The 14,061-nt window shown below is 42.4% G+C and overlaps 1 protein-coding gene across 3 annotated transcripts in view; it reads right to left on the bottom strand.

Annotated features, from left to right (window-relative positions):
- The window catches only part of LOC138964089 (ankyrin repeat domain-containing protein 26-like), a 609,546-nt gene that overhangs the window by 329,414 nt on the left and 266,071 nt on the right, over positions 1 to 14,061 (bottom strand). For all 3 annotated transcript variants that reach the window (XM_070335976.1, XM_070335974.1, XM_070335975.1), the window contains exon 34: positions 7,782 to 7,901. In XM_070335976.1, coding sequence (XP_070192077.1) covers positions 7,782 to 7,901 — 120 coding nt within the window. The remainder of the gene's footprint in view (positions 1 to 7,781; positions 7,902 to 14,061) is intronic.

Raw genomic sequence — 14,061 nt, 5'->3', positions numbered from 1 at the left:
GTTGCCAGCTTTGACTTTTGTTTGTTCTGGGTCATTGGCCACCACTCTTTCATTCCCGCTTATACGAGGGGGTTACTGTGTTTCTATGAAAATGGGCGTCGTTGTGTGCATGTGTGAGTGTGTGTGTGTGTGTTTGTGTGCGTGCGTGCGTGTGTTTGTGTGCGTGTGCGTGTGTGTGTGTGTGTGTGTTCGTTCGAGTGTTGAAGTGTAAGTTTCTGCTATTTTTTTTTGTCATTGCTTTATCTGTGTGTGTGTGTGTGTGTGTGTGTGTGTGTGTGTGTGTGTGTGTGTGTGTATGTATTTGTGCGAGTGCCTGTCTGCCTGTGTGTGCGTGCGTGCGGGTATAATTGTGCGTCTGTTCCTTCATACGTTTGTTTGCGTGTTCGCGCGTGCCGTGTGTGTGTGTGTTTGTGTGTGTGTGTGTTTGTGTGTGTGTGTTTGTGTTTGTGTGTGTGTTTCATAAGTGTGTGTGTGTTTCATAAGTGTGTGTGTGTGTGTGTTTGTGTGTGTGTTTGTGTGTGTGTTTTCGATGTTATGTGTGTGTTCGACGGTGTGTGTGTGTTCGACGGTGTGTGTGTGTGTGTGTGTGTGTTTTCGATGTTATGTGTGTGTTCGACGGTGTGTGTGTGTTCGACGTTATGTGTGTGTTCGACGGTGTGTGTGTGTGTGTGTGTGTGTGTATGTGTGTGTGTGTGTGTGTGTGTGTGTGTGTGTGTGTGTGTGTGTGTGTGTGTGTACCCACTCCCCACACTATGATGAGCTGACTATATTTGCGCCTTGATATTTTATTCATGTTCTTACGTTTTATGCTGTTTATTGTGATTCACCACACCCGAGTTTATCGTAATGCACACACGCACGTAGGCTACAAAAATCCAATCTTGACTTTGAACTTTATATAAACATACATCCTCTTCACAATTAACGAGGACAAACGTAATTTACAAACACCTAAGTGCAACAATTTTTCTGTTTTAAAAATTCGGACACACATTTTCTCAAATAATATGAAATTCGCTGAACTTATCTTCTTTTCACTACACCTTATATCTTGATTCCCAAAAAATGGAGTTCTGCCTTTTTAAATTTACCAGTAACACAAACATTCGCTCTGACCAAACTATTTTTGTCCAGCAGTTTTACCGATACACAATCATTAAAAAATACACTACAAAAAGAGTTTTAAGTTAACCGACTTCGCTACCACATAAACAACCTTTTTTATGGTCCCCAACATTCTGGTCAACGAAATCATTATTATAGACAGTCATTCTATTTAAGGACAATTATCACAGCTTTCGTTCAACCAGTTAAAAACAACACTTATAGTAAAAGCTACAGCGCAATCAACGTTTGCCCATTTACGAACTCGCGATGAGATTTGTTTCTTCTGGTCACCAAGCCTACCGTTTACAAACGCATGCGCACTAATTGGGATTCCCCCAATTTTCTCGACCTTGACCTCAGAACTCTCGAAGCCACTACTTCGGCGTTCAATTTAGCTCGTGCATACCGAGTAGCTGGCAACTTTGCTTTCGAAGTTCCCACTTCCAATGTCAAGGGCCTCTCGCTTGACATAATTATACGACGATATCGCATCTCAAGGGTCCTTACCCATCCAAAAGAAACCTCCAGCGCATACTACAATTGCAGGACATTCCGTTTTTAAAGGCAGCTCATTGGGAAATGATCTCAGACACAATATCGAAGACGTGAAATGCGTCAATCGAGCAACTGTCGTAACTTGGCTACAATGAGACGGTCTCCTACCTTGCACCATAGACACGGACTGTGACATTCTTGTTTAATTTAGGTGAAATGCTTAAAACAGAGTGACTCAAAAGCGACAGTTCGATCAGTTACTGACCGAAAAAAACGTGCTCGAGTCATTCGGCGAAGGTGGCGAGCTTTCAAACCAGCACGACTGAATAACTCAGAATGCCTTTTTTCATCATGCCTCTATTCTACACGAGTAACATAGTGCAGTGGTAACGGTTCCGGACTCTCGTTCATTTGCTCCGGGTTCAAGTTCCGCCGGGAGCTATATATTTTTTATTAATCTTTCCGCAATTGCATTCCGGCTGCACGAAGACCGGGTTTTGCCTCTGTGTTAATTTTATTCATTTTCAAAAGAAACCTTCCTATGCTTTGAAAAAATCATATCATGTCTTGACTTTCAACTGTACGCGCGTGTGTATATGTGTGTCACTACGGTGAGTATGTGTGTGTGTGTGTGTGTGTGTGTGTGTGTGTGTGTATGTGTGTGTGTGGGTGTGTGTGTGTATGTGTGTGTGTGACGTGTCACTTGTGTCATCATAGTTTCAGTGTGTGTATGAGTGTAGATTGAGAGAGAATGAGAGAAAGTGAGAGAGAGTGAGTGTGTGGTTATTTGTTTGTGACTGTGTGCGTGCGTGTATGGGTGCGTGTGTGTGTGTATATGTGTGCGCGCGAGCGCGCGCGCGTGTGTGTGTGTGCAGTGTGTGGTGTGTGTGTGTGCCGTCAGTGTCACTTGTGTCATAGTGTCAGTATGTGCATGAGTGTACGTTTGTCTGTGTGTGCGTGTGTCGTAAGAGAGAGAGAGAGAGAGAGAGAGAGAGAGAGAGAGAGAGAGAGAGAGAGAGAGAGAGAGAGAGAGAGAGAGAGAGAGACTTCTTTGGCAATTTTGGACCAGACAGCGTCTTTATGTTTAACAGTTAGACTGTTCTGAAATTTGGACAGAATAACCGTTCTTTCGTAAAACACTTCTGTCAAGAGGACAGCAATTTCACCATCTGAAAAAGGTGCAGAACGCCCCTCCGTGTCTACTTTCTTTTTCATTTTCGTTGACTGCCATGTTGATAGAAACGTGCGCATGCACCTTGACCTTAATACTCTCGCTGTCACTACTTTGGCGTTCAAGTCAGTTCATGCATTGTGAACAGTTAGAAAGTTGACTTCGGGAGTTCCCACTTCGAAAAGAGGCCTCTACTTCCAGTGTTTCTTACTTCTAGTTCATGCATACGGGCCCTGGTTTTGAAATAAATTATTACCTCGATTCCGGTCAGAGGAGCTTTCCCCAAACACCTTTTTAACAATATCCAATTGATCTATGAGGTATGGGTCCATGTGACGCCGAGGCCCCCTATGAGGTACAGATGATGCCTGTTTGCGGTCAGGGGGCAAATTGAGAAGGGGGGGGGGGGGAGGACCGGTACAGGAACCCCCAACCTTTGTACACATTGCTAACAGGAACATGTGCACAAAATGTGTAATGAATCTCACGACAGATTATTTTTTTCGGGGCGGGGGGGGGGGGGGGGGGGGTGTGTGGGGGCATTCTTATGATCAGCCTAAGGCGCTTCACGTCCTCGATTTAGACTTTTGAATTCTAAGTAAACCCTTTTACAAAGTAACTGATTCACCCAGGTGTGTGTGTATGTGCGTGTGTCTGTGTGCTTGTCTGTGTGTTTGTGTGAGTGTAGTGCGATTCAGAGACAACTACTGGACAGATCTTCATGAAACTCCGTCTCCAGTTGGAAATGTCCTCCCTGTTGTGGATGGTAGGAGCGGGGTTTTGGTCAGGGAGGACATTTCCAACTAGAGACGGAGTTTGACCAGGTAACGTGATGCATTATAACTGAAATACACAATTAGTAATGTCCCAATATGCAAGTGTGTTCGTATCATCAGCTGATAAAAAGAGTGTCCATAGCTTTTGGGTACGCGTCGCAGTGTTAGCAGTGTACGACCTCCCACAGTCCAATGGTACGGATGCCGCGAATTGTTGTTACAGCCACTGACTGTTTTATGTACGGAAACCGGTAGTTTTTTTGTTGTTGTTAAATAATTATATTGGCAAAAATTATGTCATTTTCCGATAATTGGACGAGTTTCAATACACATTGGCTAAGCACCTGTGTGCTCAATGGAAATGTTGCTTGTTTTTATCAAAACTAAATTTCAATGGTTATTCGTGCAAACCATCACACAAACATGCATCACGTTGTTGAAGCCCGTCCTTAATTGAGCCCGTAGTCGACTACACGAAGCTTCGCGAAGTCTTTATACCAAAAACCCGCAGCTACGGCGTGATACTTTGACCCCAACATCGCTTCTCAAGTTTTGACATGCGAAGCTTCGCCGTAGCTCGCAACGAAGTTGGTTTTTTTGTAAGAAGAGTGCTTTTCGATTCAAGATGGACGACGAAATCAGACTCAATACCATAGTGAAGAATGCATTTATCGACTTTGGTTGACCCAAAGTACAAGAACTAACCTCCTAACTGTATTATTTCATACTGCGATGCATTGACATGTCGAATGAAACTCGAAATTCCAGCGCTCACGCCAACTGGTCCCGGCCGTGCTCAGTCAATGAAATAGAACACATACAATCAACTTACGTCATCATCAAGTACGTAAAGTACAATTTGTGACGTAAAGTACTCAGAAAGAAGCACACCACGCGCTGGTCGAGACTACGCGCATTTGAGACGCCAAGACATGAAAAGATAACTCTCTTTTCCGCCATAGTGCCTTCCCTTGGACTGCGACGAAGTCTAGTTCCGGTAGCTTCACGAAGTGAGCTACGCGTAGTCGATTTCGTCCAATTAAGGACCGGCTTTACAACAACAAAAAGACTACCGGCTTCCGTACATAAAACAGTCAGTGGTTGTAACAATTCGCGGCATCCGTACCATTGGACTGTGCCTCTGTGAGTATGCGTGTTGCCGCTTTCATAGTTCAGGATAAATTACAAGTTAGCTGTGTTAGGGTGCAAGCGTTAAGAAAATGTACCCCCCCATATACACACACACACACACACCCCCCCCCCCCCTACCTGTCAATTCCCTCAGCATCTATGAACCATTCCGTTCCCTCAGATCATCACCAGAAACAAAATCCTCCGCATCCCAAAGATCAGGACGAAAACATTAGCGAAACAATTTAGATATCAGATACCGACTTTATGGAATGCGCTTCAAAATCATATTCGCAAAAAGAGAGAGAGAGAGAGAGAGAGAGAGAGAGAGAGAGAGAGAGAGAGAGAGAGAGAGAGAGAGAGAATGTATTCTTATTGAAAATAGTCAGAAATGTAGTTATTGACTGAACTTATTCTTATCGCTATGAGGGGGTAGTTTGCTTGTGTGTGTGTGTGTGTGTGTGTGTGTGTTTGTGCGCTTGTGATCAGTGGTGAACGGGGAGGAGGGGGGGTGTGGTGGATTGGGGGAGGGGGGGGAGGGTTGGTAGGGTGTGTGTGTGTTTGTGCGCTTGTGATCAGTGGTGGACGGGGAGGAGGGGGGGGGTGTGGTGGATTGGGGGAGGGGGGGGAGGGTTGGTAGGGGGTATCGGTGCACTTAGGGCACTAAGTGGTTGGGTGTATGTGTTTGTATTGCGATTCAGAGAAAACTACTATACAGATTTTTATGAAACTTTGCACACTTCTCCCTACCAACTGACCTACTTGACTCCTAAATGAATTTTTTTCATCATTTTTGTCAGTCAAGATATGGGGGTGGGGGTGGTGCGGGGATAATTGTGGTGTAAGCAATAAGGAAACACCCTATGGTTTTCTTAGGTATAGTAACGGTATATAGTGAACTAAGCTGTGTTCAAATTTGGTTATGATCTGTCGAGCAAATTTTGTGTTATAACGTTTTTACCACTAAATGAGTGATAATTGTATGTGTACGCCCTCGACAATCCTCGATGATTTTCGGCATGCACAGTGATAAGTAGTGTATTATGATAAAGTGATACTCTCCATTCTTTTATCTACACAAAGGAATGTTTTACTTATCTTTTCTAAAGATAAAAATATCAGTTAGGATAACGTTACGAATCACAGTGTTTTCTGTAAGGTCATATTTGCCCACCCGGTACCCCCCACCCCCAAAAAAAATTCTTATAAGAAAGTGAATAAGGAAATAACGTTTTCTCTGGCTGCATCTTTGGACATAGCTCAGAGAAACATGTGCTCAAAATATGTAATGGATCTCACGAGCGATTTTTTTTTTCCTGGGGGGGGGGGGGGGGGGGGGGGGGGGGGTGGGGGGGGCGTGTGCCCCTTGATCGGTCTCGGGCGCTTAGCGACCTCAATTTACACTCTTGAATTCTAAGCCGGAACACCCCCCTTACAAACTAACTGATCCACCCTGGTGTGTGTGTATATATATATATATATATATGTGTGTGTGTGTGTGTGTGTGTGTGTGTGTGTGTGTGTGTGTGTGTGTGTGTGTGTGTGTGTGTGTGTGTGTGTGTGTGTGTGCCCTGTGGTGTGCGATGTGCGATTCAGAGGAATCTACTGGACAGATCTTTATGAAACTTTGCACACAAATGTTCCGACCCCCAACCCTTCCCCCTGATTCAAATTCATAGATCACAAGTTCAGTCCTCTACCAACTGACATACAGGGTTCCCAAATTATTTTTTTAATCATTTTTGTCAATCAAGATATGGGGGTGGGGTTGGTGCGGGAATAATTGTGAAGTAGACAATAAGGCAACAACTTATTTTGTTTGCAGGTATTGTATCTGTATACAGTGAACTTAGCTGTGTTCAAATTTAGTTATGATCTGTCGAGGGAATCTTTTTTAATAACGTTTTTACTACTAAATGAGTGATAGTTTTATGTGTACGCCCTCGAGAAACCTCGATCATTTTCTGAAAATGCACGTTGATAAGTGCCGTATTATGATAAAGTGATACTCTTCATTCATTTATCTACACAAAGTAATGTTTCATTTATCATTTGTAGAGCTAAATATGTCAGTTAGGATCACGTTAAGAATCGCAGTGTTTTTCGCAAAATCGTACTTGACAACCCCCAGTAAAAAAATTCTAAAAAAAAGGTTAATAAGGCAACCACCTTTTTTCTTTGCACAGATGTGTCCAATATTGGACTCCATGGGTGGCCGAGTGGTAACGCACTTGCGCTCGTAAGCGAGAGGTTGCGAGTTCGACCCTGGGTCAGGGCGTTAGCAATTTTCTCCCCCCTTTCCTAACCTAGGTGGTGGGTTCAAGTGCTAGTCGATCTTTCGGATGAGACGAAAAACCGAGGTCCCTTCGTGTACACTACATTGGGGTGTGCACGTTAAAGATCCCACGATTGACAAAAGGGTCTTTCCTGGCAAAATTGTATAGGCATAGATAAAAATGTCCACCAAAATACCCGTGTGACTTGGAATAATAGGCCGTGAAAAGTAGGATATGCGCCGAAATGGCTGCGATCTGCTGGCCGATGTGAATGCGTGATGTATTGTGTAAAAAAATTCCATCTCACACGGCATAAATAAATCCCTGCGCCTTGAATATGTGCGCAATATAAATTGCATAAAATAAAAATAAAAAAATAAAAAAAATCCCTGCGCTTAGAACTGTACCCACGGAATACGCGCGATATAAGCCTCATATTGATTGATATTGATTGATTGATATTGATTGATTGATATTGATTGATTGATATTGCTTAGGAACCTGTGCACAAAATGTGCAATGTATCTGTCGAGCGATTTGAACACACAAGTAACCCCTTAAGGCGGAAGATTAATTATTGCTTGTTCCACTTCTTGTTTCACTCAAATGTCACAATCCCCCATGCATGTCTATCAGGTAGTTGCATGACTGCTGCCTCATCAAACCTTCTTTTTCAGCACAGTATAAAAATGAAAAAGGCAGCCTTTGTACAGTGTATTTGCGTGTGCATGTCTCTGTGCAAGTATGCATGTGTGCGTAGGTGTGTGTGTGTGTGTGCGCGTGTGCATGTGTGAGTATGTGTTAGCAGCATAGCCCCAAGAGCACCTTTTCCAGCCTGACGTTGGTGTCAAAGGAGTTTTGCGCCGACTTGTGTCTCTCTGCCTCCTGCCTCAACTGCTGTAGCTGACTGGTCCGTTCCATTAGTGATGTGCTTGACACGTGCAACTGAAAGTAAAATAAACCTGTTTTCTACACTCTACACAAACACTTTTTCTTAATTTTCATTTCACAATCAAGGTTGTTCAAGCACTATCCATTATATACGCTTCTCCCCAGCTTCATTGTTTGTAGGATTTATTATGTTTGAACATGTTTTTTTACATTCAGTCAATTACTGACTGAATTTTTTAACGAGAGCGGAGAGCTAGGTTTGTCTCCCTAGGTATGTATATCTGTCTATCTGTACAATGCATATCTCAAATAGTACCTGACGGACTTTTATGAAAATTGGTTTACACATTGTGCCATTTTTCTCAGATTTTTTAAATATATTTGATGACGTCATATTTGCCCGTTTTCAAAAGTTAAGGCCACACTGTCACGGCCACATTTTTTCATCATTTTTCTCGAAATCCTTGTCACTCATCCTTTGACCTTAATAGTGCAGACTATGGAATTGCATTTCAGCTTGGTACCTTAAAAATGTGTTCATGAAATGTCTATTCAAAATTTATCAATTTCTTCACTTTTTTAAAACTCGGAATTTGAATCATAAATATGATATCTTTGTATTACTTATTTTCTCTTGTATCTGAAAATATATGGTTTTGTTGTGATTGATTGAAAAATGATCTTAAAATTAAATAAAACCGTTAAATAGCCACTTTCTCTACCTTTGGAACAAGACTTAAACAAGAAAAGCAAATGCTTGCATACAACTCGCCTTCGTTACTACCGCCCCTCCCTGAACCCCCTTACCCCTTAGAAGACCCCGCCCTCCCTTTTAAGACCCCAAACCCCCGATAAAACATTTTCAAGACCCTGTTTTCTTAAGATATTCTGTTCATTAACCTCTGTAAGTTTACCCCCATTATAACTATAAGACCTGATTTTCTCAGGGTTTTGTAGGTCTTAAAAGGAGGATTCCACTACCTGTGACCCAACACCCCCCCCCCCCCCCCCCCCCCCCCCGAACAAAAAAAAAAGCTCTTCCAGCTTCATAAAATAATGTTCAAGAGAACTCTTTATGTGACCTGTATCAATCCATTTAAATATTCAACGCTAAGTGTTAGGAAACGCTGCCGTTGCTGAACTTTGGTTCAGTTTTGTGTGTTGCATGTAGTTGACTTATTTGTACTTTGTGGGAAAGTACCGATATTATATTTTGTAAACACAATATTTATGTTTGGACGAGAATGCAGGTGAACTTTCTAGTCCTGTCAAAACAAGTTGTTTACCACGTTGTTTTGAGTCGTGGGTTCGTGGCGTTCGCTCGGATTAAGTGCGTCAGCACTTTTGATGTACGTCACAGAGAATGTCACTATTCTAGTCCATGGACAGTTCATCTAATTTTAGTTGTATCATGTTCGGTCTGGAATATTCTCGAGATTGAGTATTTACTATATAGGCCAGCACGATTTGTATGTTAAAAAGCTTCTACTTTGAGTTCTGCTACGATGTGCAGTTGTATGTATGGAATGCTAAATAAATCCTCGAACTCAATTTGACGAGTTTTTGTCTGCTGCTGTGAAGACGGGCCACGTAGAATAAAAGAACACAACTATACGACATTTGAGAACTTCGTCAATCTCAAGTGTCGTGTAACACTAAGAATATTTCACATATTCAAACTTGCACAACCCCCAACCTCCTTCCCACCACCATCCCTAGCCTGACATACTGAACATCCACCAAATTTTTAATTTTTTAATTTTTTTTTTTAACAAGAATCAATATAAATACAAATTTTCTTGACCAAATTCAGTTTTGGCTAGCCAAGACAAAATATGTATACTCAGACACTTGTGTGACCTCGCTTCCAAGTTCTATCCGTGACTCCAGCAGCCTTTCCTCCTTCAAAACACAACTCAAAACATACCTGTTTCGTAAAGCCTTTGCTTAGCCTGAGTTGACTCTCCACAACTCTATTCTGTTATATGGAACTCTCTACCCTGTATGTGCTTTATGGTCTATTTGTCAATGGTATCTTTGTGCGTGCGCGCGTGTGTGTGTGTGTGTATGTGTGTTTGTGTGTATGTGTGTGTGTGTGAATGTGTGTGTGTGTGTGTATTTGTGTGTGTGCGTGTGTGTGTACTTTTAAACATTGTACGCAAAGTTTTTGCTTAGTGCTTGGGTTCTTGGTGTTATGTCTCAGTTAAATGTATGTTTTGTATGCTTGTTGATTTGTGCTAGTTTATTCTATAATGAATTTGTAAAGCGCCTGGAGCCAATTGATGGGACTCGCGCTATAGAAAAGTTATTTATTATTATTATTATTTATTATTATTTCTGACACTCTGACATCATAACATCACATCAAGACTTCAAAAAACAAACAGCTGTGACCAAATCAAACAATGACATCATAGCTTGATGACCTCAAGACTTATTTTCTTGATAGCTCAGTGGATATTTCAGGGGTGAAAATCTTCTCCAGCAAAGATTTTCATGCTGTGACTCTCAAATTTGATGAAAACAAACCAAATTTTGGTAATGTCTGCTGATTATCAACACCAGACCTGGGAACCCCTGTTTTGCACTTAGAGTATTCTCAAACAAACTTGGTGTATTTTCAGAAAAGTGAGCGTACTCCACACAGCGTTTGAACATCCATGATTAAAACATGCTTCACACGCGTCTGTCACACCGTTAATTAAGTTTACCTATACATTTAAAACAAATGCTTTTTTCAATGTTTACTGACAAAAACTGTAATCATGTGTCAAAATACTGGATCGGCTTCGGGATGGATATGGGCTTGTGAAGAAAAGTAGTCTAGGAATCTTTAATTCTCGTCGTATTTTTTTCCCACTGACCATACTGATCGTATTCTCGACAATCATGCGTACAAAATACGGCGAAATCGTATGGGTTCCCAGGTCTGCAACACCCACAATTGTGTGAAATTCCAAGGCTTTTTCTGCAAAAATAACAGAAAATATCAACGTAAAGTTTTTACGAACATGACCCCGCGGTAACCCCAAAATGTGACAGGGGTAAACCAAACTAGATCATCAAACCCTTGAAGTGTTCAAAGTTTCAAAGCTCTAGCTTCAAAAACGCCTTAAATAACGTCATTGTTAGGTTGTTATGAATCAAACATGACCCCCTGTGACCCCAAAACTTAACGAGGGTCAATCAAACTCAGGTCAATGTCGTTAGTAGGGGGCATAGTAGGTAGTGGGCTGCGTCCGTTAGCTCGGGACAGACCCACTACTGAACACCATCGAAGTGACTCAGCAGAAGTGCAGTGTCATCTTCCGAGGGTAGCCTACCGCAGCGACCCAACATCCCCTCCTGGAGCGTCTGTAAAATCGACAAGTCTGGCAGCGGAAAGAAATTCAGATGTTCGCATTTTTCATGATCCGCCAGTTTCTCTCTGACAGCATGCTAAATTATTGCGCGAATCTATCAAAACAAGAATACAGAGTTATCTCCCATATGTTTTTCGCGAGCACTGATCTAAATTTGAGATCAGTGTTCGCGAGATGAAAATGATTGAAGATTGGCCGACTTCGACAGTGATCTCCGTTCTGTTTTTCACAATTATGATAAGACATCGTTCCAAGGTCAAAACAAGTCAAAATTTTGAGACTGCTGTCGGAAGGAGACCGTGATATATGGTTGATCACTCTCAACTGGTTACAGAAAAAATCGTCTGCTCCGGCGCGCGTCGAAGCAAAAGTTGATTATCACGTGACACTTTAGAGTTGTTTGCACAGTAAATACATCCGTGAATGATAGCTCGCTTGAAACTGTCTTACATATCAATTCCTTTGTAATTTAACAAGAAGAGCAAACGCTCGATCGAGTCACTTTCGCAGTTCTGAATATTATATGAGGCATCAGATGGACAGGAAGAAATTGCTATTCACAACACAATGAGTCACGTTCACATAAAATTTGAGCCCGGTCACTTTTATAGTTTCCGAGAAAAGCCCAACGTTAAGTTGTGTGTTGCCGAACAGAAAAGGCTAGTTATCTCCCTTGTTTTTCTGATAACGTTCGTAAAAGGCTACAGATGTAAATACTTTGATGTAAAGAATAATCCTACAAAGTTTCAATCACATCCGATGAACTTTGTCAAAGATATAAAATGTCTAATTTTTCCTTTGACGCTGACCTGTGACCTTGAAAAAGGTCAAAGGTCAACGAAACCATCGTTAAAGTGTAGAGGTCATTGGAGGTCACGACTAAACAAAATATGAGCCCGATCGCTTTGATAGTTTCCGAGAAAGATATAAAATGTCTAATTTTTCCTTTGACGCTGACCTGTGACCTTGAAAAAGGTCAAAGGTCAACGAAACCATCGTTAAAGTGTAGAGGTCATTGGAGGTCACGACTAAACAAAATATGAGCCCGATCGCTTTGATAGTTTCCGAGAAAAGTCCAACGTTAAGGTGGTGTCTACGGACGGCCGGCCGGACGGCCGGCCAGACGGCCGGCCGGCCGGACAGACTAACACTGACCGATTACATAGAGTCACTTTTTCTCAAGTGACTCAAAAATTACACAACACCATGAAAAATCATTATCGATGATCGCGAATCTGCTTATCCATACAACATTACGAAAAGATCTAAATATGTAAAAAATCGATTTCTTACCCACAGAAAGAAAACCAAGGGATAGAATGAGACCCGAAGGGAAGTAACTCATTTTTGACCTGAGTTCAGGATGACCTCATAATACACAACAATTGACATGACATGTCACAGATATCCAATTGTGAAGATGTTAAAGGGCAGCTGTCGGGTTGCCTGGCCTCAAAAATGCGCGGAGTCGCGTGCAAACACGCGTTTAAGAGTTTTCCGAGTTGATTCAACTAAAGACTGTTGATTTGGTCCAGAAGAAGATATTTTTATCATTAGTTTGAAACCTTGAAAATGAGTGAAACTTTCTGCTAGTTCTCACAATCCGCAAGAAAACGAAGCAGTTGGCAGGCAGAAACGACTCAAAATCCGCGACCGACAACTCTGTCAGCACAAGAAGAGACGCCGCAGCGTTAGCCTGGCAGTGACGTCATCCGAGGAACCCGATAAGGCCGCTGCGAAGTTTACAGTACAATGCAGAGTACAGCTGGGCATCTGTAATGCTGTACGCGTGATTGATTCTTGCACAAAGTAAAGTATTAGGGTGGTGGTATCTTCTCAGGACCCATGTTCCCATCTTCTCTTCTTTGATCTGACCAACTGCAACCTTCACAAGTTATTTCTAAAGTGGTTCACATGCTGTTGCTACTCCCCCAGTCCACCCCGTTAAACCATAAAGTTGCTCAACCACAGACCCTCGTGTCCCTGGTCAGCAGACACTTAATTTACACTGAAGAAGGTCCGCTTGAGGTGTCACGCCAATTACCGTGTACGTGTGAGGTACTGAATTCAAGACAAAAACCAACTCTGTCGGTGGGAAAATCTAGGAAAGAGATAATGACAATACCTCTTCAGTTACTCACTCAAGTAGGCCTAGACGAGATAAGATAAAGGGAAGAGAGATGAAGACAAAGATGAAACAGTGGATCTAGTGTGGAAAAGGAGGGAGGGGGGTTCGGCCGCAAAAAAATCAAAGATGAATTTGTCAAACTGTGATTGTGATGGTTATCGTGTGTGTGTGTGTGTGTGTGTGTGTGTGTGTGTGTGTGTGATAACACGTATGTGTGTGTGTGTGATAACACGTGTGTGTGTGTGTGTGTGTGTGTGTGTGTGTGTGTGTGTGTGTGTGTGTGGGTGTTTGTGTATGTGGGTGATTACACGTGTGTGTGTGGTGTGGTGTGTGTGTGTGTGTGGGGGTGGGTGTGTGTGTGTGTGTTTGTGTTTGTGGGTGCATGTGTGTGTCTGTGTGTGAGTGTGTTTGTGTGTGCATGTGTGTTTGTGTCCCTCGACGCGTGACATTATATGCCAATAAGTTGAACAAAAACAGGGTTCAAGTGGGAACACCTGAACAAAAGCAGGAGGGGGAAGGAAGACACTTTATAAACTCCGTTTTTTACTGCGAAATTTTGGCCTGGGAGAAGACACCCTATCCTAAGTTTCTCTTCACCTACCCGTGAAGTATGCTTTAGGGACAACCTGATTGTGCTCACTACACGGTATAAAGAGAGCGCCGTTCAACCCGGCCGATTCCTCGGCTGACGTCACGCGTCCAAGGGAAGTAATTTTCGAGCGGG

The sequence above is a fragment of the Littorina saxatilis genome, linkage group LG4, assembly GCF_037325665.1.
Source record: "Littorina saxatilis isolate snail1 linkage group LG4, US_GU_Lsax_2.0, whole genome shotgun sequence".
NCBI classification, from domain to species: Eukaryota; Metazoa; Mollusca; class Gastropoda; order Littorinimorpha; family Littorinidae; genus Littorina; species Littorina saxatilis.
This window is presented reverse-complemented; position numbering and strand designations above follow the sequence as displayed.